The 24,831-nt window shown below is 40.9% G+C and overlaps 2 protein-coding genes across 3 annotated transcripts; both read right to left on the bottom strand.

The window, feature by feature from the left end:
- Positions 1 to 3,826: 3,826 nt before the first annotated feature.
- On the bottom strand, positions 3,827 to 12,940 carry med8 (mediator complex subunit 8). 2 transcript variants are annotated; one of them, XM_038291548.1, is made up of 7 exons: positions 12,788 to 12,940; positions 12,457 to 12,578; positions 10,941 to 11,085; positions 10,723 to 10,863; positions 10,547 to 10,634; positions 6,571 to 6,810; positions 3,827 to 4,124 (listed from the first exon to the last, which is right to left on the bottom strand). In XM_038291548.1, the coding sequence occupies exons 1-7, from the start codon at positions 12,791 to 12,793 to the stop codon at positions 4,054 to 4,056; spliced, it is 813 nt and encodes a 270-aa protein (XP_038147476.1). In that variant the 5' UTR covers positions 12,794 to 12,940; the 3' UTR covers positions 3,827 to 4,053. The 2 variants fall into 2 exon arrangements, with proteins under 2 accessions (XP_038147476.1, XP_038147477.1); XM_038291549.1 differs by having other exon boundaries at positions 6,613 to 6,810.
- A 1,376-nt stretch (positions 12,941 to 14,316) lies between these two features.
- Positions 14,317 to 21,957, bottom strand: aldh9a1a.1 (aldehyde dehydrogenase 9 family, member A1a, tandem duplicate 1). The gene is given in 13 exon segments (XM_038291752.1): positions 14,317 to 14,698; positions 14,782 to 14,894; positions 15,908 to 16,049; positions 16,117 to 16,204; positions 16,285 to 16,473; positions 16,551 to 16,691; positions 16,774 to 16,860; positions 16,862 to 16,971; positions 17,049 to 17,183; positions 18,132 to 18,261; positions 18,471 to 18,616; positions 21,523 to 21,681; positions 21,834 to 21,957. Coding segments are annotated over 12 exon segments (1,518 nt in total). The 5' UTR covers positions 21,665 to 21,681; positions 21,834 to 21,957; the 3' UTR covers positions 14,317 to 14,603.
- Positions 21,958 to 24,831: the final 2,874 nt, after the last annotated feature.

Here is a 24,831-nt window from a genome sequence, read left to right as displayed (position 1 = left end):
TTACTTGACTTTACTTGACGTAACTTTTAGAAAAAAATTACATTCAGTACTTTTTACTGTACCTTTTACTTTTACATTTATTCTTGTGAGAGTATCACTTCTCTCTCTTAGTAAAACTCCCTGTCACTGAGTAACTTTGACTAGATCAGGTGAAAATACAACAAATAGAAATTATTGTAGCTTGATAAAGTCATTTAACCTTTCCTGACATACTTCATCTGCGTTAACTTCCTGGTAATATGTGTTTTATACGTTTCTGTTTAATATTTCTGATTTAAAAGTTATCTTTCTGCCCAAATTTGTTATTTTTTTCTTTCATTAATGTGAAATTTTTTTTTGTTTTAGTTTATTCATTGTGTACTTATAAATACTACCAATTTGTCCAGTACTTTCTGAATCAGTTTAAACATTAAATCAGATGTGATGATCCCATAGTGTAAAAAACTATAAAAATATCACTTTTTGGTGGAAAATAAGTATTTGGCAATAAGAAAAATCTGATTCAATGCTTCGAAGCTTTGCTAGCAGTGATAGAGGTCGAACATCTCCTATATTCACCTGGTTTGCTCGCATTGTAGCTGCTATTTTGGTCCATTCCTCCATCAGATCTCCTCTATAACAGTGATGTTTTTGAGCTGTTGCTAGGCAACGAAGACTTTCAACTCCCTCCACTAGTTTTTCTATGGGTTTAAGGTCTGCAGACTGGCCATATCACTCCAGGATGCTGAAATGCTTTTTATGGAGCCACTTCTCGGTGTTTTTGGGATCATTGTCCTGATGTCTCAGCCTCGCTCCATCTTCTAAGCTCTCACTGATGGAACGAGATTTGGGATTAAAATCTCACCATCTTTGGTCCGTTTCATTCTCCCCTTAACACAGATCTGTCATTCATCACCAAAGCATGATGCTTCCACCCCTGTGCTTCACTGTAGCTATGATGTTCTTGGAATGCAGCTCAGCGTTCTTCTTCCTCCAAACACGAGTTTAGTTTGTGCCAAAAAGTTCATAAGTCATTCCCAATTTTCCCATGACTCCCATGTGAGACCCATCTTTGTCACATGTGCTTTTAACGCTGAATGTACCAAATTCATTCATATACATGTGCTTTAAGGTGTGATTCGCATGTGGTCAATGAGTTTCACATGTTATTTTAACATCGTTCTGTCAGGGATGTTAGAAAAGGCTTCAATGTGTGATTATTTTAATAGTAAACGTAATAATTACAGTTTTCTCTCAGTATTAAATATTATTCCTCATATCATAGCTTCGGATGCATGCTTGGAATCTGAGTGAACAGGCCCAAAACTCTGGAAACCTCGTTTAAAATATTGTTTTACTTCTTGAGATGTTTGTAAACCCTAAGAAGAAAGTGTTGAGTGAAGCAGAGCAGACTGGCTGTTTGCTGGTTTCTCCAACAGCAGACCAGTGCTGACCCCTCATGGTCTTTAGCATTTCCAGAGCGGTGACTGGTTGCTTTTAGAAACAGAGATGTTTTCTAACCATGAAGATCGAACTTAGATCAAAACTGCTGTTAAAGATCGTTTTTTGAGGCAAGATTTAGTTCATTTTAGCCCTTTACTGTCTTCATGCTGCCATCATGCCATTATTTCCTTCTCTCCTGCTGCTTTAAGCTTGTTTGTGTCACTGTTGCATCTGAGTCAGATGCTGTTGGGAAGTTTCAATGGAAGGAATTCCAGTTTTCTGTGCATTTTATAAACTCCAGAATGTTGAATTTAAACATGCAATGATTTGTATTTCACTTGGATTCAACTTAATGTTGAAAGGATTGGAAAATGTTAGATTGAACATGGGTTTAGTACAGGATGAAAGGTGAATGGATTCAGATCTCACCTGACAGGAACCCATTTCTGGACTTTTGTTTTCATAAATCCAGGAGAACAAAATCAAATGTAAGGTTCCTCAAGGATCCAGCTTTTGACTCCTTCTAATTAAAATTGAAGTAATCAAAAGCTACTCCGCTACTTTCATTACACTGCAGCGCAGACACACCCGTCATATTTTGCCTTTACTGTATAATCTATTGTTTACAATATTTTATGCTGCTTCTAATCTAAAACTGTAGAACTGGAACAGATCTACAATAGATGCAATCAGCTGTTTTTTCCTTCAACATTGAACCTTTAATCAGACTGGATGACCTGATTTATTAAAATTACCCCTTTACTTTCAGCATCTTACCATCTTATCATTATATATATTTCTTTTCTGCGTTATTAATAGTAATTGTCTATCTTTAGGTATGAATCTACCATAAAAGGTGAAAAGAGGTTCTTTAAGCTGAAACCATGTTATGCTTTCTTTTTTCTGGGTAACACTAACACACTGTTTCTAATGTCCACATTTACGGTAACAGACTTTAGTTACTCTCACACAAAGACCAGAAACCAGCAGCCTGGTTGGGTTAGGGTACATACACTGCAGTTTCATAGAGGAAAAACAAATAAAGAGAATAAAAGTGGCACATTAAAATAAGAGGATGATATAAAAACCATTGATAAAAACAATTAAAGATAACTTGATTTAAAAAATTGGAACAAATCTGGAAACATAACTAATAATGTTTAGACAGCTCAGTCAAAAGCCGCTCTGAATACATACGTTTTGATCTAGATTTAAAGCAACTGAAGGTTTTGTCTCTCAGTTTTCTGGGAGTTTATTCCAGATTAATGGACAGTAAGAACTAAACGCTGCTTCTCTATGTTTGGTTCTGGTTCTGCAGGGTAGATTTAATCCAGTAGATCTGAGAGGTCTGGCTGTTGATCAACTGACAGCAAGTCTGTGATGTTTATTCAGTGACTTATAGACCAGCAGATGGATTTTAAAATCTATTCTCTGAGATACAAGGAGCTGATGTTCTTTACTTTCCTAGTTCTAGTGAGGATGCAGGCAGCGGCTTTCTGGATCAACTGCAGCTCTGATCCACTTTCTAGGCAGACCTGTGAAAATAAAAACTGCTGTGATCAATTCTACTAAAGCAAGAATTTGTTTATCACGGTCCTGTTGAGACGTTATTGGTTTAAATTATTTTAAATTAAAATCCACCCGGATTAGGATTCATTTTAGATTTAACTCTCCAGTATGAAAAACTTTTCCCACGACTAACAGTAGAATGTTCAGGTCCGTTATATGACAGAATTAATTAATAGAGCAAAGTGAATTCAAAAAGATAAACTTTTTTCTTTTTTTCAGGAACCCCCATCAGGTTTTAAGCGAAGATATTTGCTGTGGTTGTAAATGTTTATTCTAAAGAGCCTGAAACTGGTTTTTCCATCTCCATCTGGTCTCTGCTGTGACATGGAGCTGAGCGTTCACTGTTCTCTGTTGGGTTTTTGTTTGTGACTTATCCTTCATCTGTGAACAGGAGTGTGACCTTGTGCAGCTTTGAGCTGTCTCAGCAGAGCGTCTGACGCCGTGAGACGGCGGCCGGTTTGCGCTCAGAGGGTGTATGTAGGTCAGCCACGGGCCTGCACGCTGCCACGGCGGCACGGTGCTGTGCAGCGGGACGGGGATTGGAGTGGACAGAGAGAGGACCCCCTCACACGTCAGCAGCAATGCCTCCCTATCCCCCCCGCCCCGCCTTAAACACTTTGACATTATCAGGCCACACAGAGCGACGTCTGCCCTTATTACTCTCACCTTTGGTGCAGAAAAAAAAAGAACAAAGAAGTGAAAAAGCACAAACAGAAGCAGGTTCAAACCTCGGGGCGGATCTTAGTGGAGATTTTTTCCTCGGTTACTTCAGGTTTTATTTCTTTGTTTTTTAATATAATCAAGAAAAAACAACATTGAATTCTTAGTTCTTTTATAAAAAAAAAAAAAGTAAAAAATCAGATGAAGTGTCTGAACATATAAAGTTGTTTTAGTCCCTTTAATGATGACGCAGTGCCCTCTAGTGGCTGCAAACATGAGCTCCACCAACCTCACGCTGGTAAAACTCAAACTGTGACCCACAGAGGCGGCCTGGAGCTGAGCAACAGCTTCCTGAACATCCATCCGTTCCATGCAGCCTGAGGAGGAGGAGCAGCCGGCGGCTCATCGGTTGTAGGGATGCATTGAACCAGACGCAGATTTAATGTTGGTCTTGATGCTGCTCGGCATTTTTCCTGCAGCAGAAGAAAAAAAAAAAAAACTCAAATCATCTGATCAGGCAGAGCAGCTCATAAGTTTAAAAACACTCGCCGTCGGCGTCATGCTGAGTTCTTTGTTTGATGTACTGTTACAAATCCTTCTGTTGACAAATCATTTATTTATGCTTAGTTTTAATGTTGAAGTTTAATTAAGAACAATTTTTTATCGCTCTCTTAATTTGACGATGCAAAGGTCTGAAGTGATGTCACTTCCTTCAACTTCCATGTCTGCTTGACCTTGGGCTGCAGTTAGTCCTGCCAGAGGAAGCTAAGCTGTTAGCCTTGTTTTAACTCATCCATTAGGCTTTAAGAGAAGCTTTGTTTGCTTTGTAATGGAAGCTGCGAAATGAGAAATTGCACAAATCGCACAGCTGTAGGCTAAAGGCGTCGGCACACGGTGGCATCCCTGGAAAATGAGCCCTGAACGCGGTTTCCTCTGCTTCTCGTACCTGAAGAGTCTGGTTGATCCTTCACTGTGCGTCATGGATCGACACCTGCCTGCCGTTTTACCTGCTGCATCTTCACCTCAGATTAAACACGTGTTCTTCTTGTCAGCCTATCGGATGTATTATTATCTCGGTATAATCCCATTTTATTTCCAAATATTTGTTAAGAAGAACCCTCCTAATAAAAAAAACTGCTTGGGAAAAACTTTAGCCTCCATGATTTAATATTACACTATGAGAAGGAAAAAAATATATCTACTCAGGTAGTTCATATATTAGGTTTTAACAAGTGCGTACATGAAGAATAACTCACCCTGATAAGGTACCGTTTTTACATGTTCCTTAAAAAAGAAGAGCAATACATCCCAGAGGTACCGATCTGACTCAGATAACTTCCATTCTTGCCCCCCTAGTAGATGACATGCCTAAGAATCTCCTGAACGTTTATGACCCGGAAATCAAAGTGGAAGAAAAACTTAAAGCACTGCAGCAAAAATCGGTTCCAACATCATGGAAACAACAGACATTATGAATCCATCGTTATTTCATCTCTAGGGTTCAGCATTGTTTGTAGAACTGAAACAATAATTGTGATTAATCAATTATCAAAATAATCAACTAATTTAAAAATTGATTAACCGTTAATTGGAGTATAGAGACTCTAAAACGTGACTTTAGCTGACAGAGCGACTGACTTAGAACAGAAATTATAACAAAATTGTAAAATATATATAAATATTTATCATGACATAAAAAATGCTCCAGCTCTCCAGAGCTTCTGGAGTGGAAAAATTTATTCTGCAGGTTTACTAGTGGTTCCTAGAATTTCTAAAAGTAGAATGGGAGGCAGATCTTTTAGTCATCAGGCTCCTCTCCTGTGGAACCAACTACCAGTTTTAGTCCGTGAGGCAGACACCCTGTCTACTTTTAAGGCTAGGCTTAAAACTTTCCTTTTTGATAAAGCTTCTAGTTAGAGTGGCTCAGGTTATCCTGAGCTATCTCTATAGCTATGCTGCTATAGGCTTAGACTGCTGGAGGACATAAGGACCCCTTTTTCATCATTCTATCTCTATTCTCCCACTCTGCAGAATCTGTTAGTTCAATCTCTGTGCTGCTGCCATCAGCACATTTGTTTATAGATGGTTAAGATCGGCTGTTTTTCAGTGTAGTCCTGTTTCTCTGACCGTGACTAACTGGATGTGCTCTCTTCATCCTCTAACATGGGAGCTGGCTTGGAGCTCGTCTGCCTGGCTGTATGTTTCCTGGATGGGGCCGCCTTTACAGTTGCTTTTTGTATCTCTGCTTCAATGCAATCAACTGGCTTTCCTTAGGTTGAAAACTCTGAATCAATTTGACTGTATCATGTGGTGAACTGTAAAGTGCTTGAGATGACATGTGTTTTGAATTGGCGCTATAGAAATAAACTGAATTGAATTAGCCAAATAATTTGCTAATCAATTAGCAAAATAGTTGCAGCCATTATTGTTTGCATCAGGCTCTAATCTGGCATTAGACCAGGAATTAATGGGCGCTGTGGCACTTACCTAATTGGACCACTAGATGGCTCTAGAGACAACAGAATCCTTTACAACTTGTATAAACTGTCAATAAATATTAGATATATGTTTTAGTCCTTTAGGGCTGTTTTTTTCCTTCCCTTTAGATAACATATATGCTCCCAGACTCAGCTGTATACCCGCAGAGGTCCCCTCATGCTGTCTGAGCAGTTTTTCCTCCTAAATGTTCTTAGATTAGTGAAAACATCCAGAGTTCCTCTTTCAACGTCAACAAAAAAAACCTTTGGAGTTTCTTATTTGTTAATTTATTCGACTATAAGGCTGATAATGACTGTATGTAAACCTTGAAACCTGCAGTCATTATTACAATGATATCCTAAAACATAACGAGGTTAAAGCTGCAGCTCCAAACTCCCTTTAGTCCTGTTTGTTTCCTCCTGTAGAAACCAGGCCTCTTACCCGGCTGTCCTTGCTGCTGTGGAGCTACAGGTCCTCCCATACCTGCTTGCTGGCCTGAACCACCTCCAATGGTGACCTGCTGTAGGGTTGGGCCCCCGCTCATCATGGGCCCCTGTCCTGGGTGTCCAGGGGCCATGGGGCCAGGAGGCCTACATTTGGAAAGCCCTTTTCCAAAAGCAACGGCGGCAACCAAAGCGTTGGTGTCTCCGGGGTTAAAGGACGGTTTGTTCAGTCGTGATGCTGGGAAGGAAGAAAATAAAGAACTTTTAGAACTTTTTTTTTTAACAGGGTTCTAACAAATGTGCTACAATAACCTATTTAATTACATTCAAAAGAAAGAACTAAAAACTTGTTGGTAAAATAGTTGTTGGAAAAAAAAAATCAATGAAAGAAGGTTGATTAATTCATATTAATCTCATTGAGATCGTTTGGTGAGATAAGCTCCAAACCCTCACTGGGGCCACCTAGTGGTGAAGAAAAACATTCAACAGAGAACTGATGTCATGTCTTCAGGAGTCTTTAGCCTTTTAAAACCGTCAAAAACGGTCCGGGAATGGTAGCTGAGAAAACCTCTGAGTGTAAGTGGAACGCAACTGAACTGGACCGCAGCAGACATAACCAAACCGCGCTAAAATAGTACTAGTTCACCAGTAGCGCTTAGCTCGGTTCATCTGTGGCTTGGTTCTCTGATAACCTAGAGCACACCGCGTCATCTCCCATTTACAGTCAGCTGACTCGTTTTGCGGGTTTTCTGTCATGTAGCTAACAGATCCTGTTCACAACACGAAGTTCTTCTCAGCCTGTCAACAATAATCAGAGATGGGAAGTAACGTAGTACAAATACTTTGTTACTGTACTCAAGTAGTTTTTTCTGATATTTTCACTTTACTTTACTACTTATTTTTATGGCAACTTTTTACTTCTACTCCTTACATTTTTACACAAATATCTGTACTTTCTACTCCTTACATTTAAAAAAATTGGCTCGTTACTTTAGTTTTGAATCATTTCAATGGAGTTACCGTTATTATTTTTCACGTCATCAATACCAAATTCAATCTAATTGGATGGGAATCTACGTTGCATTTGACGCACCACTACAAGATGAATCGACAGATTCGGCGGTATTCATTGGCGGCAAATCATTGCAGCTTGGTGGCGGTGGCGTTAGCATAGTAGCATGGACGACGAGATGATTGAAAATGAACACAACGGAGATCTAGTCCTATTGGCAGACATCCATTTAAAATGTAGGCAACGGCATGAAAAAAGTGGTTTCTACTTTTACTTTTATACTTTAAGTAAATTTACAAGCCTATACTTTGTTACTTTTACTTGAGTAAAGAAGTTTAATCAGTACTTCCACTTTTACCAGAGTATTTTTTAACACAAGTATCTGTACTTTTACTCAAGTATGGAAAGTGACTACTTTTGCCATCTCTGCCAATAATCGGCATCAAAAGAGCGTAGTGCGACCTGGGATGAAGCCGAGACCGAGGCTCTCATGGAAATGTGGGCGGACCTGGATAGCGTCCAGGTTCCTGGTATCCATGAGTTCCTGAATGTTACGGTAGCCGCCATCTTTGTTTGAGTAATTCCCGCCTTGAGAGCTGTAGTATCGTGTACCACCAATAGGAGGCAAGGAACAGTTCTAGCGTGATGTGTAAATGGTCATAAGGAACCAAGCTCTGTCCGAACTCACCACGGATCGGTTTCAGAGAGGTAGTGGAAATGAGGCGTATGGCTGCAGCCTGGAGGAGTCACAGTGTTTCTCTGGTGAACTTAACGGGGAACGCCGTTTTTTTACATTGGCCCCTTGATTTTACGTTATTACATCATGCTCAATAAGTTGAGTGATAACTGAGAGGAGAAGTATGACACAATGAGAAAATTAAAATAAAGCAACGGCTGAAACGTTCCTCTTCCTTTTAGGCTGCTCCAAAATTCTTGATCATTTTAATGATTAACCGCATCATGTTGGCAGATACGTTTTTAAACACAGTTTAGTGAGTCGGACAGTTAGAAACAATGCCTGTATCGGTCACATGACATTCTTGAAACAACCTAAAACAGGAGGACCCAAAACAGTATTTAGAGTCCCAATACACGAAGGGTCACAGAATATGGTTTAACACTACTAATAAATCTGGGGTGTGCTTCGGTAACCGGGGTTCATGCTGATTTAGGGCTGCAGCTAACGAATATTTTAAAAATCGATGAATCGGCCGATTATTTTTTCGATTAATCGATGAATCTGACAAAAAATATTTTTTTATATTAACCTCTTTATTCCAAAATAAACATTTTAGACAGAACAAACAAGCACACAAGTACAGGTTGCTCATTAACTGTACTGGTGCAATATGAAAAATAAATGTTTGTGTTAAAACTACGCAAACTTACATGAGAAATGTAGCTGTACATCCACAAAATATAGGGTACATTGTTTCATAAAGTGCATAAAAAGACATTTTTGTTTTTAAAGCCCCTAAGGGGTTCAAACAATAGGCCCCCCCATTTCAACAAATGAGGTTTTTTTAGACTAGAAGAGTTCTGCCTTTTAAGACAGGAAAGTATAGCAGTTAAAGTTGCTACTGGAGAAAATACTGAACCATAGAGATAAAAATAGCCCTGTGATTCAAATTATAAATTGTATTTGGAATAAAAATGAGAGAACTAGGGGTGCTAAAAAACACATCCTCCAAAGACAGATATTTACATGGGAATGTGGCAGATAATTAATTGACATATTACTGATCTTGCTGGATTTTATTCTGCTTTACTTCCATAAATTGCAGGATCTTCTTTACTTTATCTTTGCCAGAAGATTTAAACTTTAAAAGCCTTGCCCTCATAATTTGCAAGTTAATTTATTTATGAAGTAAATATAAACGCTGCTTAAGCTAATTAAAATGAAATTAAAAGTAAAATAAGTAGCCAACCTTATCACTGTCTGTAACCTACTAACACGGTAAGGAAAGCATCAGATGAGCTACCTGAGAAACTAATGTTAGGTTTCCCCTCTTTAAAACCAAACAAACATGGTGGTTCCGTGCCATGTTAATTTGTTTTGACAAAAGTTGCATGTTACGACTTTTTTCACTGTACAAAGCGCAAGCTATTTTAATTATTGTGATCAATTTGCGCCGTCAATCCCGGTGCATGCGCGCTTCATTTGCAGTCTGGACGCTGAGGGTAAACATCCTGCTGCTCTGACTGCAGCGCTGAGAGGGACTCCTGCGGGAGCGGGGGGAGGCGCCCCACGGCAGAGTAGGAATGATACATGCTTTCACGTAAGAGTCTCCAAAAGCCGCCAGTGACACCGTAAAAAGTCACCAGATTTGTCGCTAGTCGCTTTTTTGAAAAATAGTCGCTGGAGGGGTCTGAAAAGTCGCTGAGTTGGCAACACTGCACCTGCAGAGCTGACTCTCTCTGCCGTATTTTTTCTTCTTCCCCCGCTTCAGTCAAGTGGATGTGATGACGGCGGCGGATGACGCATTAATCGCGCGACACAACTGATCGATGATGAAATTCGTTGCCAACGCTTTTAAAAGTCGATTTTTATCGATTTTATCGATTCGTTGTTGCAGCCCTATGCTGATAAACACCTTTTATTGGAGAAATCTTATCAAAGTGCTCCTGAACAGGCAGAAACATCCTGTTATTGAAATTTACATTGTTTGGACAAGGAGATCTAACGATACATAGGAATTTCATAGCAGCTTAAGGTTGTTTTTGTGAGGCCATGCATCCTGAAATGTATTATTTTCCCATGCATGACGTTACGCTATGACCGCAAGGCTGATTCACCAACAAGACGATTATACGCACACGCCGACTACATACAGGAGGCCGGAATAATGATGATTGGGATCGCTACACATATCAGATCTCAGCCCCCGCTTCAAGGATCCACGGGAACCTGGTTTTAGTCAGGATATTTAAACCTGGGAGTGAAGGAAGAAATGTAACACACCGCCAGTCTCAGCATCTCTGTCGTCACGTGGGTTGTTGAGCTTCTCCAGCAGATTGGAACACATTTTATTCAACGCTTGAATCTGTTTCTGTTCACAAAACGACGAGGAAACATGTTAAATGTTTTTAATGTGAATAAAAACCAATCAGGAGATATTCACACAGCATCTAACCGACCTGTGCCACATCAGGACCGATGCGTGCCGCCTCTGCGCTCAGCTGCTTTTCCTGCTCCTCCACCTCTGGATCAGGTTTGGTCCGCAAGTAGTCTGGAACGATCTCATGGCTGAACACCGGAACACGCTGCTCTGTGAGGACCTGCAAAAAAATATATAATAAAATAAATAAAAAGCAGAATTCCGATGAAATACAAAGGACAAACTATTAAAACTCACGGTTAGATCGTCGTCTGGCTTCTGAGACAGGAGCAGCGGGATGATAACCTGGCTGCGAAATGACGGCGTCTTCTCATTCTTCAGCATCTTATTGATGGTGTTCAGCTGACCAGACAGGAGCCCGAAGTTGTCCAGAACAGAAGGCCTGAGTGACAGGAACACAGAAATGGTTCTGCTGGGTTCTCAGAGAATGATCCATCCTATAAACCAGCGCTTCAACGTTAAGTCGACTTTATCGACAATAAAAAAAAAATATTGACACGTCTTTTTCATTGTGGACAAATCACCATCATATACTTTTAAATTGAAGATCGCTGCTGAGGCCTTTTTGTTCACCTGAGGTGAACGAGTCCACAGCAAAGACGAAGAGCTAAGACCCAGTATGTTTAGTGAATCATGCTGTAGATCAGGGGTGACAAATTAAAAATCAGCGGGGTCACAACAGAGGTGGGGACTTGAGTTTGTGACTCGTACTCCAGTCGCACTTAAGTCGCATAATATTTAATTACTTCAGACTCGACTTAGACTTGCATTTGAAGGACTTCAGACTCGATGAGACATGCGATTTCTGACTTGTGAACAATATATATTTTTTAAGCGTTTTTTGTTTTACTAACTTGACTGATCGCCGCTCGCCTTACCCGCACACAGCAGAGGTAAAAAAAAAAAAAAACGGCACAGGGGCTGTCAAACAGTCATGTAGCACTGACATAGATATAATAGTGACCTTTAAGCTATACCATCTCAGTGAAGGAGATGAAAACACAAGGAGAAACAAGCAAACAGACTTGAGACTTGACTTGGACTAGCAAAAAATGACTTGTGAACATGTCTGGGTCAGAATAAAGAAAATTATCAACCAGTAAAGATCCGGAGACATTTTTAATTACAATCTGGTACTTTAAACAGAATTTAATACTGAAATAAAGTGAAGTGTTTATGAATCTCTTTAAAAGTAAAGCATTTTAAATGCCCTGATAATCACATTTAATTAATTTAATGCCAACTAAGACCTTAATTTAAAAAATAATAATTTAATTATTTTTAATTACCCACAGGAACCCTGTATAAGGTGCACAGCAAATGTATTTTTTTTCTCTAGAAAATAATTGCTTAATCAGTCACTTAATCAAAAAATATATTTACTAATCGATTATTAAAACATTAAAACATCATTAGTTGCAGCCCTTCATCTAAATTGGACTTAAAAGTGAAAATTTGTACCAATCAAACATTAATAATGTAAGTTTTAGTATAAGATTTAGTTTGTATTAACGTAGGAAAACCGGAGGACAAAGTAAAACAAGATCATAATCATCTGTTGTTGTAGTTTCCCCTTTGGACATTGTTATAAAAACAAACTATTTTGGGCTATTAAGCAGGTTTGAAGTCAGAAATAAATGTTTTTAGTGTGTATTCTTGGTGTTAGGTTGGGTCAGCACAGAATAAACATCTCCTGGTGTTTATTCCCACTACAGAGTGGGGTCTGTTTACATTTATCAGGTGATAAACTCACCATGTCAGACGCTCGTATTCGTTCTCCAGCTTATAAATGAAATTCTGCAGAGCGTTTTTAACATGAGCCACCAGAGTGATGAGGGAGTCCACCGACGCTTCCAGCTGCTTCTCCTCACGTTGCTGAGAAAAAAACATTTTACCAAAATAAAGAGCAGAACTCAATCCCATCTGGCAACTGATACAAACAGTTAGCATCGGAGCTAGCAGGCTAGGCTAACGGTGCTTAGATATATGCTAGCGTACGGAGAATAAAATGTCACAGATGTTAAATAAAAAGATGTTTCGCTTTATTTATTTATTTTTTAATTTATGGGGGGTGTGAAGTTTACCTGCATTGTTAAACTGTAAGATGATCGTCCAGCTGGATGCAAAACAAACCGCTTCGTCTTCTCCTCGATTTTATTGGCGGTTGGCAATAAAGTTAGGTTAGCATTACCGCCACCTATCGGTGTGGAGTATATCTACCCAGAGGCCGGTACCAGGAAAGGACCAGCTCTACTATATTTAAAAATAAATACAGAAATAAATAAATGCTCAATAAATAAATAAATAAGCATACAATTAATTGCCCCCCAAAAAGAATAAACAAATAAATGTAGGTAGAAATTAAATTATACAATGAGACATTAATGTATATATCTCTTTTAATTAGCTTCTTTATTTATTCGCCTAGTATATGCCAGATGCTGGTGTGATGGTTGTGCAAACTCCAGGGCTGCTGCCCCTTAAACAGTGTCAATGAGGAGGGGAAATGTTACACTGAAGCGGCACAGATGGGGGAATAATGACCAGGTAACAAGAAAATTTATATTTTTTTTAATTAGAAATTAGAAAGAAACTGAACTTTACTGATCTCACATTGGAGAAATCTACCTCTGCATTTAACCCATCCCCTTGGGGAGCAGTGGGCTGCCATTGTGTGGCACCCAGGGAGCATTGCTCAGGGACCCAGAGTGCAGGTTCTAAGGACCACCCCGTATACTTGCAAGCGTCTCAGAGCACGAGCACACTGCTCTAACCACTTGGCCAACACTCCCCTTATTTTTAAAACATGAAATGACTGTTCTGCTAAAAAATAACAATCTAAAGAAGAGTTCATGCTACATTTTTTAAAACTGCACATCAAGTCCTAACAACCATATGATATGATATAAAACTGACTTTAATGATCAAACCAACCCATCCATCCATTTTCTCCCCCTTAAATCTTTATGAAGAGCTGATGGAGCGGGCATCTATCTCCAGGAGTTTATGGGCGAGAGGCGGGGTCCACCCTGGACAGGTCGCCAGTCTGTTGTAGGGCAACAAAGACACATCCACACCTAAGGACAATTTAGAGAAGCCAATTACACTAACAGCCATGTTTTTGGACTGTGGGAGAAGGACAGGACTTGAAGAAAACCCATGTATGCACAGGAGAACATGCAAACTCCATGCAGAAATATCAAACCCAGAACCTTCTGCAATGCGCTACCCACTGCTCAAGGTGCAGCCCCATATTTGTTCATAAGGGGCGGGTAAAAATCCATAATTTCTACTCAAAGACAGCAAAATCTGTTGTCATCTTTACTGTCAACAGGCTGCAGCCATGTCCCAAATTCCTCATTTTCCAGCCACTTTACGATCAAGCGGAAGCAGTTTTGTCCAAACACACGAAACCAGTTCTGATATATCTGATGAAATTTTTTACATAATCTTTTTTCTTTTAAGTAAAGCATTTTAAATGCCACAAAATTCACATTTAATGAATTTTAATGGCAATTAAGGCCCAAAAAAAAAAAAATATTGACTTAATTTTTTTAATGATTTGCTGAAACCCTGTTTAATAAAAGACATTCTTGAATAATGAGCAGACATCTGGCACTGAAACATTTTATTTTCATAAAGACTTTCTGTGGTTTTATTTAAACACAACAATCAGCAGGTGTTTCTTACTAATGCTCACGCTGAGTTTGTTAGGCTTCTTGCTTTAAATCTAGACTCCTATGCCATCACACCAACATGAGCAAGGCTGCTAAATGCTGTGGTCAGAAAGTGTAGGTCTCTGTTAGCGGAGGAACTGGTGATTTAGTAAAACAGGAAAGCAGGTTTCTCTAAAGCCTCTCTGTGGTGCAAAAGTTCAGCGTCAGTTCAAAGGTTCAGAGTTCAGAAGTGATTCTCCACGTCTCCCAGTTCCACCACCACCGTCTTCAGCTGGGAGTAGTACTCGATGGTGACCTGGCCGTTCTCCCTGCCGAAGCCTGAGAAGATCCAAGAGTCCAGGTTAATCCTTCACCGTTACAGAAGAAGTCATTCTGAACGTCCGAACAAACAAACAACCCACCTGACATCTTGTATCCTCCGAAGGGCATTTCCACAGGGCTGTTGTTGTAGTTGTTGATGAAGCAAGTCCCCGCCTCCAGCCGCTGTGCCACGCGGTGAGCTCGAGAAATATCCCTGCAAATGGAGGGAACGTGTTGGTTCACGTGGTAAAAGATTAACAAAAGGCCAGTTCTGCTGGTGGGGGAGGATGGAAGGAAGCCAACAGACAGCAATAAAACTCCCTCCCTTCAAGCCGAAATGGCTACTAGACTGACGGCACTGCTGGATCTCTTTACTGAACCATGTAGACATTAATAAAGTCAAACGAAAATCCACAAAACATTTTAACATTAATGATGGTGTCAAGATAATTTTTGGTAAATGCTAACTACATAAAAAATAACCCACAAAAAATAAATAACTGAGAAAAAACAAAGATGGATTTCAACCATGACTTTACAGAGACAATCTTTGTGCCGGGAAGCAAAGCATCTCAAAAAAGGACCCAGATCGATCACTTTGGCACCTTGCGTGTCTAAGCTGAGGATAACTGCGGAGGCTGCCACCAGGGGGCGCTGCGGCAGCTCAGAAAGAATGTTTTTTTTTCTTCCATCATCTTAAAATTCAATATTTTCCAAACATTATAATAAAATATAACGTGTGATTACAATATAGCTAACATGGAAAACCACAGCGAATTATATCTGTACTTTCATTACCGCATGTTTTTCTCCTATGAGTTAAATATCGCGTGCTCTCCTCATGCTCAGAAGAAGTCAGAGCGGAGCAAGACGGTAGGAACCGCGGAGGCTGTAGGCTTTGCTTTGTGCAGGTGGTGTGGAGCGCAGCGGGGCGAATACGGAGGATGTGGGATTTCTGGGTTACTGTCAGACATTAAGCCCCGCCCTCCCAACTGCACACCAGCGAGGTTTGATCCCACTGGTTCTGTTTTTATCCACACTTTGTTATTCAGTGGAAATGAAGAAAAAAAAGGTACTATTCTAATGTGAAGTGTTGCAGATGTTTTGTTATTTTTTTGGCCAAGCTTTCCGTCTACAGTTTTGGCCCCAGTCGGCCCCCTGCAGATCCGGCCCAGGAGCAAAGCAGATCCTAGCTGCTGATGGGAAGCGCCGCAGGTCGAAGCTAACCTGGTGAAGACGCCAGAGGCCAGGCCGTAGGTGGTGTTGTTGGCTCTCTGGATCACTTCGTCCTCGGTGTCAAACGGCAGGACGGACATAACTGGACCGAAGATCTCCTCCTTCACGCAGGTCATGTCGTCTCTGCAGTTTTCTGTGAACGGAAGGGAGGTTAGAATAACACCAGCAGGGGGCACTAGAGGGACAGGGTTCAGACATACCAAGGATGCAAGGGGACATGAAATAACCCGCCTTCAGTTTGGGGTCAGTGGGGACAAAAGGTTCTCCTCCACAAAGCACTTTGGCTCCCTGAAAAAACAATAAATAGACGAATTTAAGAGCAGAACCGGAGAACTTCCTCCAACCCTAGAATCCGGCCAGAGCCAAACCTCCTTCTTGGCCTGAGAGACGAAGCCCAGGGCTTTGTCCAGCTGAGGTTTGCTGATCAGGGCTCCCATCCGGGTGCCGTCCAGCAGCGGGTCGCCCACGGAGATGGCCTTGGTCCTCTTCACCACCTCGTCCAGGAACTGAGGCATGATCTCCTTCTGCACAAACACCCTGGTTCCGTTGCAGCAGACCTGCAGGTTTCAGACCGACCCGCTGAGCTCAGAGCGACCCAGCTGAACAGCGCTGATCCAAACCGGATAGTTCTTACCTGTCCCTGCGTCAGGAAGTTGGCCATGAGCGCCCCCCTCACGGCGTTCTCCAGATCGCAGTCTTTGAAGACGATGAGGGGAGACTTCCCTCCCAGTTCCAGAGTCACCTGCTTCACCCCCTTAGCGGACATCTCCATGACCTGAGAGGAGCGGCAGGCGGGACGCCATCATTCAGACCCGTCGGGTTAAACTCAGAATGTTAGAGCGGCGAACTAGATCTACCTTCTTTCCTGTTGGGACGCTGCCGGTGAAGGAGACCTTAGCCACCTTCGGATGCTGGCAGAGCAGAGAGCCGGTCTCCGCCCCCCCCCTGGACCACGCAGAAGAGGCCGTCAGGAACCCCCGCCTCCTTGTAGATCTCAGCCATCACCACGGCAGTCACTGGCGTCATGGGAGACGGCTTAAACACCATGGAGTTACCTAAAAAAAATAAAACCCCATCAAACCCCTGGATCTGTGACTCTAATGAGAGCCGGAAACACACGCTGTTCACCGACCGCATGCCAGAGCCGGAGCCGACTTGGTCACAGCGATCTGGAAGGGGTAGTTGAAGGCGCCGATCCCCACGCACACGCCCAGCGGCTCCCTCCTGCTGTAGGCGAAGGCCCCGCCAGGAAGCTGGATGTGCTGACCTGCAGACATGGATGACAGAAAAAAAAAACACCTTCAGACAAAGCTTGAAAGAAGAGAGAACGGTTGCGGTGGGACGGCGCTGCCCCCACCTGTAGGGATGTGAATAATAATCGTTTTGTATCAATGCATCGATCCAAAAACCGACGATCCGATGCATCGATACGTCCGCAAGAGAATCTATTCATGTTTTTTTCTTCCTCCGGTCTATTTTTATCCATTTGCTCCTGGGCGTAATTCTCCCTCCCGTGCTGCGGTGGCGCTAAACCTATTTTGCCCTCCTACCGCGCTTCCTGGTTATACTCTTACAGCAGTGTGTTGCAGTGAGCTTGACACAGACATTTGTGATTTATGCTCAATATTGAAGCGTGGTCTGTGCTACACACTGCGGGTCTAGATACGGCCGAGGCGGCGAGGAAGTGAGGGTGAGTTTAGTCCGACGACGGAGGGACATGAGGGCCAAAAAGAGCGTAGATCCAGGTGGAAAAAGGGTCCCAGCGTTCTCGCGCACCTCGCTCTTCTAGCGGGTCAAACTACACAATTTTTTTCCCGCAGTTTCAGTCATAAAAACAAAACAAGCCGGCCTCCTGTCTGCGGTCAGCTACAATTTTGGAGAGGTGCAGCGGAGCGTCTGTGGAGGGGGCGGGACGTCTGGAGCCGAGGTATTGCATTGCACTCATTGCACTGATTTTGTGCAGCATTTTTTATGCAACTTTTCTACTTCTGTTATTTGCTGTCGTTTCTCAAAAAAATGCATAAAGATATGACAGCTTTAATTGATTTATTTCAAATTTGAAACATTGTCTAGCCTGTACGGTGTAAAAAATGAACCAATTAATTGAATCGTATCGTGGTGTATTCTTGAGTATCGAAAAAAATCGAATCGTTGGGTCAGGAAATCGATACTGAATCGATCGCCATGATGGATGTGATTTACACCCCATACCCACCTGTGAGGGTCCCTGCCATGCCGGCGTAAAACTCCATGGTCTGCCAGGCGACGTCGATGTCAACCAGAGCCTCAGTGATGCACTTCCCGTTGGTGATGGATTCCAGCTTCGCGATTTGCTCCCTCCTTTCCTGTTTGAACCAGAATAAATCAAAAATTCCTTCATTAAAAGGGCTAAAAGGACACAAAGGAATGATTTGGAACAAATGCTGGGAAACTGTTATGAGGAGGGGGGGGGCTGTTAATGATTAACCAGCGTCTCTCTCCAAGCTTTTATTCGGCTCCAATTCGAGTTGCACAATCAGGACAGTAAAAGTGGACGGCCTGGAGAGCGGCTCACCCTGATGATGCGGGCGGCCTCCAGCATGACCCGGGCCCGCTCCATGCCAGACTTCTTGCTCCACTCCACGTAGGCAGAGTGGGCGCTCTGGATGGCGGCCTCCACGTCCTCGGCCCCACAGGGCGACAGCTGGCACAGAACCCGGCCTGCAGGGAGAGCAGGTTACAGACGGCTAGAGAGCAAACAGTTCAAGTATTCAATTCAAAATAATGACGCTACAACTACCTACAGTGCTGAAGTTAGTATGTGATCTGTTGTGTCTGAGTCAGCATTCGGTAAAAGGAAGGAAGGGAGCAGAGGTGGAGGACAGACGACTCATCAAACAATAAAAACGTTTGTTAAAATATGATTGTGAGTTGATAAAAGCAATAGTTCTACTGTTTTAAGTAATAAAAGGGGAAAAGGAGGTTTTGATCACTTTAAGTTTATGGAGTAAATTCTGTTCCATTAAAATTAAGAAGAAAAAGATTTTCAAATGGAAATTGGAATAACAATTCAGAAATTAAGCTTTAAAAAAAACCTTTTGATCAAGAAGAGATTTTAAGACTAACATTTTTATTTTCTCAGATCCTTGTTTAAAAAAAAAAAAACACTTTTATATTCCATTTTGTTCAATGTAACTTTTTCCATTTTTTCAGATGTTATGTTTTCAAAAAAAGTTTCCACTTTTTATATTAACTTTTCTTTTCTCTATTATATCGAGCATAACAAATTGCATTCCTTTCAAATTGCGTTTTACAGATCGTGTTCTCTTCACCTGGAGACATTTCTATAGGTCTGCTGGACGTTTTCATTGGTCAATGAGCGAGGATTCGTTTTGGACTTCGAGTGAAGAAAACATGATCTATACATGGAAATTTGAAAAGAAGGCGATTCGTAAAACTCAATCTGAAAATCAGAAATTCTTTAAAATAAATTTTGATATTTGATAAAATATCAAAATTTTGATTTGATAAAACTAGTTACAAAAAAAATTTTAGTAAAAAAAGTCAAAAAATTTTTCTCCAAAGTTTGATTTCTGGATAAATTGTTTTTTCCCCCCTTTTACAAAATGTGTCATTTGCTTGAAACAATAATGGAACTCCATACACTTTAACCAGCCACGACTATCAGACTCCCTTAATCCTGAAACCTGTTGCTCACAGGAAAATGGCGGCCTAGTGGTTAGGGCATAGGGTTTGGAATCCTGAGGTTCTGAGTCGAGCCCCACTCCCACAGACTGTCACTCTAGGTCCCTGAGCAAGACCCTTAACTCTCCACTGCTCCCTGGGCGCCGCACAATGGCAGCCCACTGCTCCCCAAGGGGATGGGTTAAATGTGCCGAAGCTTCGAGGCGTGCGTCGAGTACTGGAGGGGGATTTTCCACGAGCGTATCAAGGCTTGCTTCATTTGGGGGAGGAGCCAAAATAGATGGCGTCTGAAGACTCGCCACCCCGCCATACCATGTGAACGCTTCTGGAAGGCATTTTAACAACCTCAGTATTCAGTCACAATGTGGGAGTTTGTAGTCAGATGGATATTTCTGAATATATTCTAAGAATAGATTGTATGGAAAAACAGTCTAGTTGGTTAAAGCAAGTTTGGTTAGATTAAACAATGTACTGATCAAAATCAGAGTGAGCTACTGGTTACAAATGTAATGGATTTTAAGTAGTATCGCTTTCAAAATTATCCTCATCTCCCTATTGGTGTCAGCTGTAAGAGATGGATTTCCACTTTTGAGGTCGATGGTTAGAGACCTACATCAGACTTTTTAAAGTTGCAATAAAACTTTTTTTTTTTTTTTGGCTTATGTAACTAATTTGTATTGGTTTGCCCTAGAGCAAATATAGATTGGGTAAAAAAAACTGCCAAAGTTTTTTGGCACACCTAACTTCCATACCGATTAAAAACAAAAAACTCTAGAAAAACTATTATGTTTGAATAAAAAGACTAACACCTTCAATTTTATTCATTGATCCAAAATTTGTATAAGCAATTTCACTGCCTGCTTGAGCTTATTTCACAAAAATGGCAGAAAAACACTGATTTATTATTATTATTTTTTTTTTTTTCACTTTTGCTGCAGTAAATGTAATGGAAATATTATAGACTAAATGCAAGCTGATGCAAGAATACAGAAAACCAAAACAGCAAACAGTTTTTCTCTTCAAAGACATTTTACACACAAAAAACTGACAAAAGATTTTATTATACAGACCAATCATTATTAACAATTTCAAAGGAACTTATATGGGGGGAAAAAATCAAGAAAAACGATTGCAAAAAAAAAAAAAAAAAATGTGATTCTTTTGTAGTTCTGCACTCCACCAGTAGGTGGTGACATGTTGACATGAGGCTTCTTGAACTTTGAGGATCATTGAAGCAATTTGGCCAAACGGTCCAAAAGCCTCATGAGGCTTAATCTCACCATCACTAGTTAAATGCAGAGGTAAATTTCTCCATTGTGAGATCAATAAAGTTCACTTATTAATAAAAGGCTGACTCTAGAAAGCAGGATTGGTCCTTTTTAAAAAAATATTTTTATATTTATCTGATAAAAAAAAAGCTGTCATGTGTGGATGCACTCTATATGCTTTATAGATCTCATGTACCTTTCTCTTCCTTTGCCACATTCTTCTTCTTTGACTATTTGAGCTGATTTTAATTCCTCCACTGTGATTTCAATAAAATCAATTAATCAATTTAATTATTATTTTTTTTATTACATAAGAGTGTTTGCATATCAGAACCTTGAAATAAGCGTTTATATTTTCCATCATTGCCATAAGTGGCTTTCCTTATGTAGCATCTGAAAGTTTGCAGGATTCTTCAAACTCCTAAATATGAGCAAAGGGGTCGATCTGTCAAACTGTCATTAAAATAATCTGATCAGAATTATGAAGTTCAGATTATTTCTCAATGTGAGGCCAACTTCAGCCTCATCCACACCCCCTTACTGACATGAACTCCTCGGTAGTCTGGATTAGGAGCTCTGTTCTGGTGGTTTTTTGTGATACTTGTCACTTTTAACCTCCATTACTACCAAAACCAGCTGGATCTCGTAACCTACCAGTCGCGGGCTCGAACACGGGCTCGGCGTTTTTCTCCTCTCTGGGTTTCACCCGTTTTCCAGCCCAGAAGTTCAGAGGTTCTGTGACCTGCAGGGTTCCGGTGGAGGCTCCGGACGCCGTGTCCAGGATAGATTGGGCCATTTTCACGGAGAATGTGCCTGAAAGTTGCAGAAAAATGCGATATTAGAAGAAGTGTGAGCGCTAGCAGCGGGGGCTAAGCTAGCTGTGCCATGGAGGATGGCACGCGCTCAGACAGCACGCGCTGCTCCTTATTAAACAACTTCTGGAAACTTTTAGAAGAAAACGGTACCGTTAGAGTTCTGCAGGGAGAAGCAATGCAAGATGGATCCAGAGTGAAGCAACAGTTCAGTTCAGCTGCTAGGCCACGCCCCCACACAGGCCACGCACATTCCCCCTCCCTCAGAGGAAAATCTCGGACCTGCATCCATCTTATTGAGCAATCTGATTAAAAACTGATGAATCAGTCTGCAATGGTTTTCCTTATCATAGAGAACAATTAACTTGGTTTACAATCAAGTTTATGATCTCTCCAACTTTTATTAGGTCTCCTGTCTCAATATACTATCTAAAAAACAAAAAAGTACATTTTGTTCCATTATTCTTGGAAGTAAATAACGCATTTGTAAACGAAAATGTGAAAAAGAAAGCAGTTAAACATCAGTAAAAATGTTTGCTTTGAGTTTATTGAATGAAAAAACCTTTTAAAGATTTTTTTTTGCTTATTACAACTGTATATATATATATATATATATATATATATATATATATATACATTTTTTTTCATTGTTGTTTCTCTTTCTTTAGATTGAGTTTTACGAATTTATTTTTTCTCAAATTACATTTTACATATCAGATTCTCTTCCATTTAAACCCAATAATAATGCTACTCTTGACCAATGAAAAGTAGTTTCTAACGTCCAGCAGACCAATCGGATGCAGCTTTGCTCCTCATCTCAGAAAAAGAAGAGAACCTGATCTGCAAAACTTAGTCGGAAAATAATGCGATTTGTAAAACTCAACCTGAGAAATAGAAATTAAAAGCTTAGATGGAACATCCATCACGCTTACCCCAAGCAGGGTCACGAGGAGTGCTGGTGTCGATCTCCAGCTGTCTACAGGCGAGTGGTGGGGTCCACCCTAAAAAAGGTCGTCAGTACCCGAGTGAAGTTGGCCCCCCCACCTTCTTCAAATCAGACAAAATTTGTGTCAAACGTTTGTGCAGCAAAAATTTTCGTTTGTGTTGCTATTGTTTTAAAGATATAAAGAAAGATTTTCTACAAGGTCATCAAAGGTCAACAAGCCCCCCCCCACACACACACACTTTCTTCAAATCTTCAAATCCAGACCAGCACAAACGGAGCTGAGTTAATTGACACCTTTCGTCTGATTTAAATGGGGGTGGCGGGGCTGGTTGACCTTAGATGACCTCTAGAAATCTTTTTTTTATATCTTTAAAACGATAGCGGCACAAACGAAATTTTTTGCTGCACAAACGTTTGACAATAATTTTGTCTGATTTGAAGAAGGTGGGGGGGCCAACTTCACTCAGTAGTCGTCAGTGCATCGCAGGGCAACACAGAGGCAACCATTCACACACACAACTCACACCTAAGGAGAATTTAGAGAAGCCAATCTAACAGTCAAGTTTTTGGACTGTGGGAGGAAGCCGGAGTACCTGGAGAGAACCCACGAACGCTCAGGGAGAACATGCAAACTCCATGTAGAAAGAACCCAGGCCAGGAATCAAACCTGCAACCTTTTTTTTTTTAAATGTCTAGTTTCATTTCTGGACTGCAGTATTTTTCAAATTCCTATTAACGCCTCATGTTTTTTATGTTTTGGATTATGGTATTATTATGGGAATCATTTTGTAATCAAAGTTAGAGAACTAAAAGTTTTTGGTTTTTTTTGAAGAGCTGATGGTAAACCAACCGTTTTCAACCTTTTGATTGTATTGGTATTCTAATCTTAAAGGAATAGTACACCCAAAACATGATTAGCCTTCATTTTCTACTCACCCCCCATGCTGAACAACACTCTGGAGTACTTTTTTGATATCTCAAATGCATCTGGAGATCTGGGAGGCTTCTTGCTGTCTGCTGACATTCAAATAATGGAGGTCTATGGCGCCCGAGGCAGAAAGGTCCATAAAAGTCCACAAAAAACGTGTCAATATTCCTCCATACTGCTCGTCCAATGTATTCCAAGTGTCCTGAGTGGGTAGCATCCAGAATTTACTCGAAACGAAGTCATTTAGAATGTTTTAGAGCATAAACAGTAGTGTATAGGATTTCCTGAAAGCGCGCGCATGCGCGTTCACGACACTACGGAAGCCGGCAGACCAAACCAGATGAAAGTGCGCATTCAGCGTTTGCTCTGCCGATAATACAAGCGTAGAAGAAGAAATGTGCTGTTTACCTGTGCAAAGAAAGAAACAACGAAAGAAAAATGTCTGAGGACTTCCGTGTTGAGGAAGAGCAGGAGTTCTTTGCCGAGCTGAATGCGCACTTTCATCTGGTTTGGTCTGCCGCGGTTTCCGTAGACTCCTGAACGCGCAGGCTCGCGCTTTCAGGAAATCCTATACACTACTCTTTATGCTCTAAAAACATTCTAAATGACTTCGTTTCGAGTAAATTCCGGACGCTACCCACTCAGGACACTTGGAATACATTGGACGAGCAGTATGGAGGAATATTGACACGTTTTTTTGTGGACTTTTATGGACCTTTCTGCCTCGGGCGCCATAGACCTCCATTATTTGAATGTCAGCAGACAGCAAGAAGCCTCCCAGATCTCCAGATGCATTTGAGATATCAAAAAAGTACTCCAGAGTGTTGTTCAGCATGGGGGTGAGTAGAAAATGAAGGCTAATCGTGTTTTGGGTGTACTATTCCTTTAATAACATGCTTTAACTTGCTGCTGTCTTCAGTGTGCAAAGTATTAACAGACAAGTTTAATTAGTCCCTGCTTCAATGGATCACACTGAAACAGAGTTAAAATGTCAACATTCATTTCAGAGCACTTAGATGTAGAGATGAGACCAGAGTGGAAATTTTTGGTCATATAACACTGAAGCAAATTCAGAATATCAGGGTAAACACATGATATCAGCTGTTGGGCGTAGTGGAAAGCAAATCATGTTTGTTTAAGTAATGAATGTGTGGAGGTCTGTTTAATGTCCTGGTGCGGAAAAGGAAGCACCAATTAATTTTTTTTTTTAACTTTTGCTGCAGTAAAATGTAATGGAAATATTATAGACTAAATGCAAACTGATGCAAGAATGCAGA

Source organism: Cyprinodon tularosa, unplaced genomic scaffold (assembly GCF_016077235.1).
Source record: "Cyprinodon tularosa strain WSP-4 unplaced genomic scaffold, ASM1607723v1 ctg30, whole genome shotgun sequence".
Classification (NCBI taxonomy): domain Eukaryota; kingdom Metazoa; phylum Chordata; class Actinopteri; order Cyprinodontiformes; family Cyprinodontidae; genus Cyprinodon; species Cyprinodon tularosa.
Note: the sequence above shows the minus strand (reverse complement) of the source record. Positions and strands in the feature narration are given on the sequence as shown.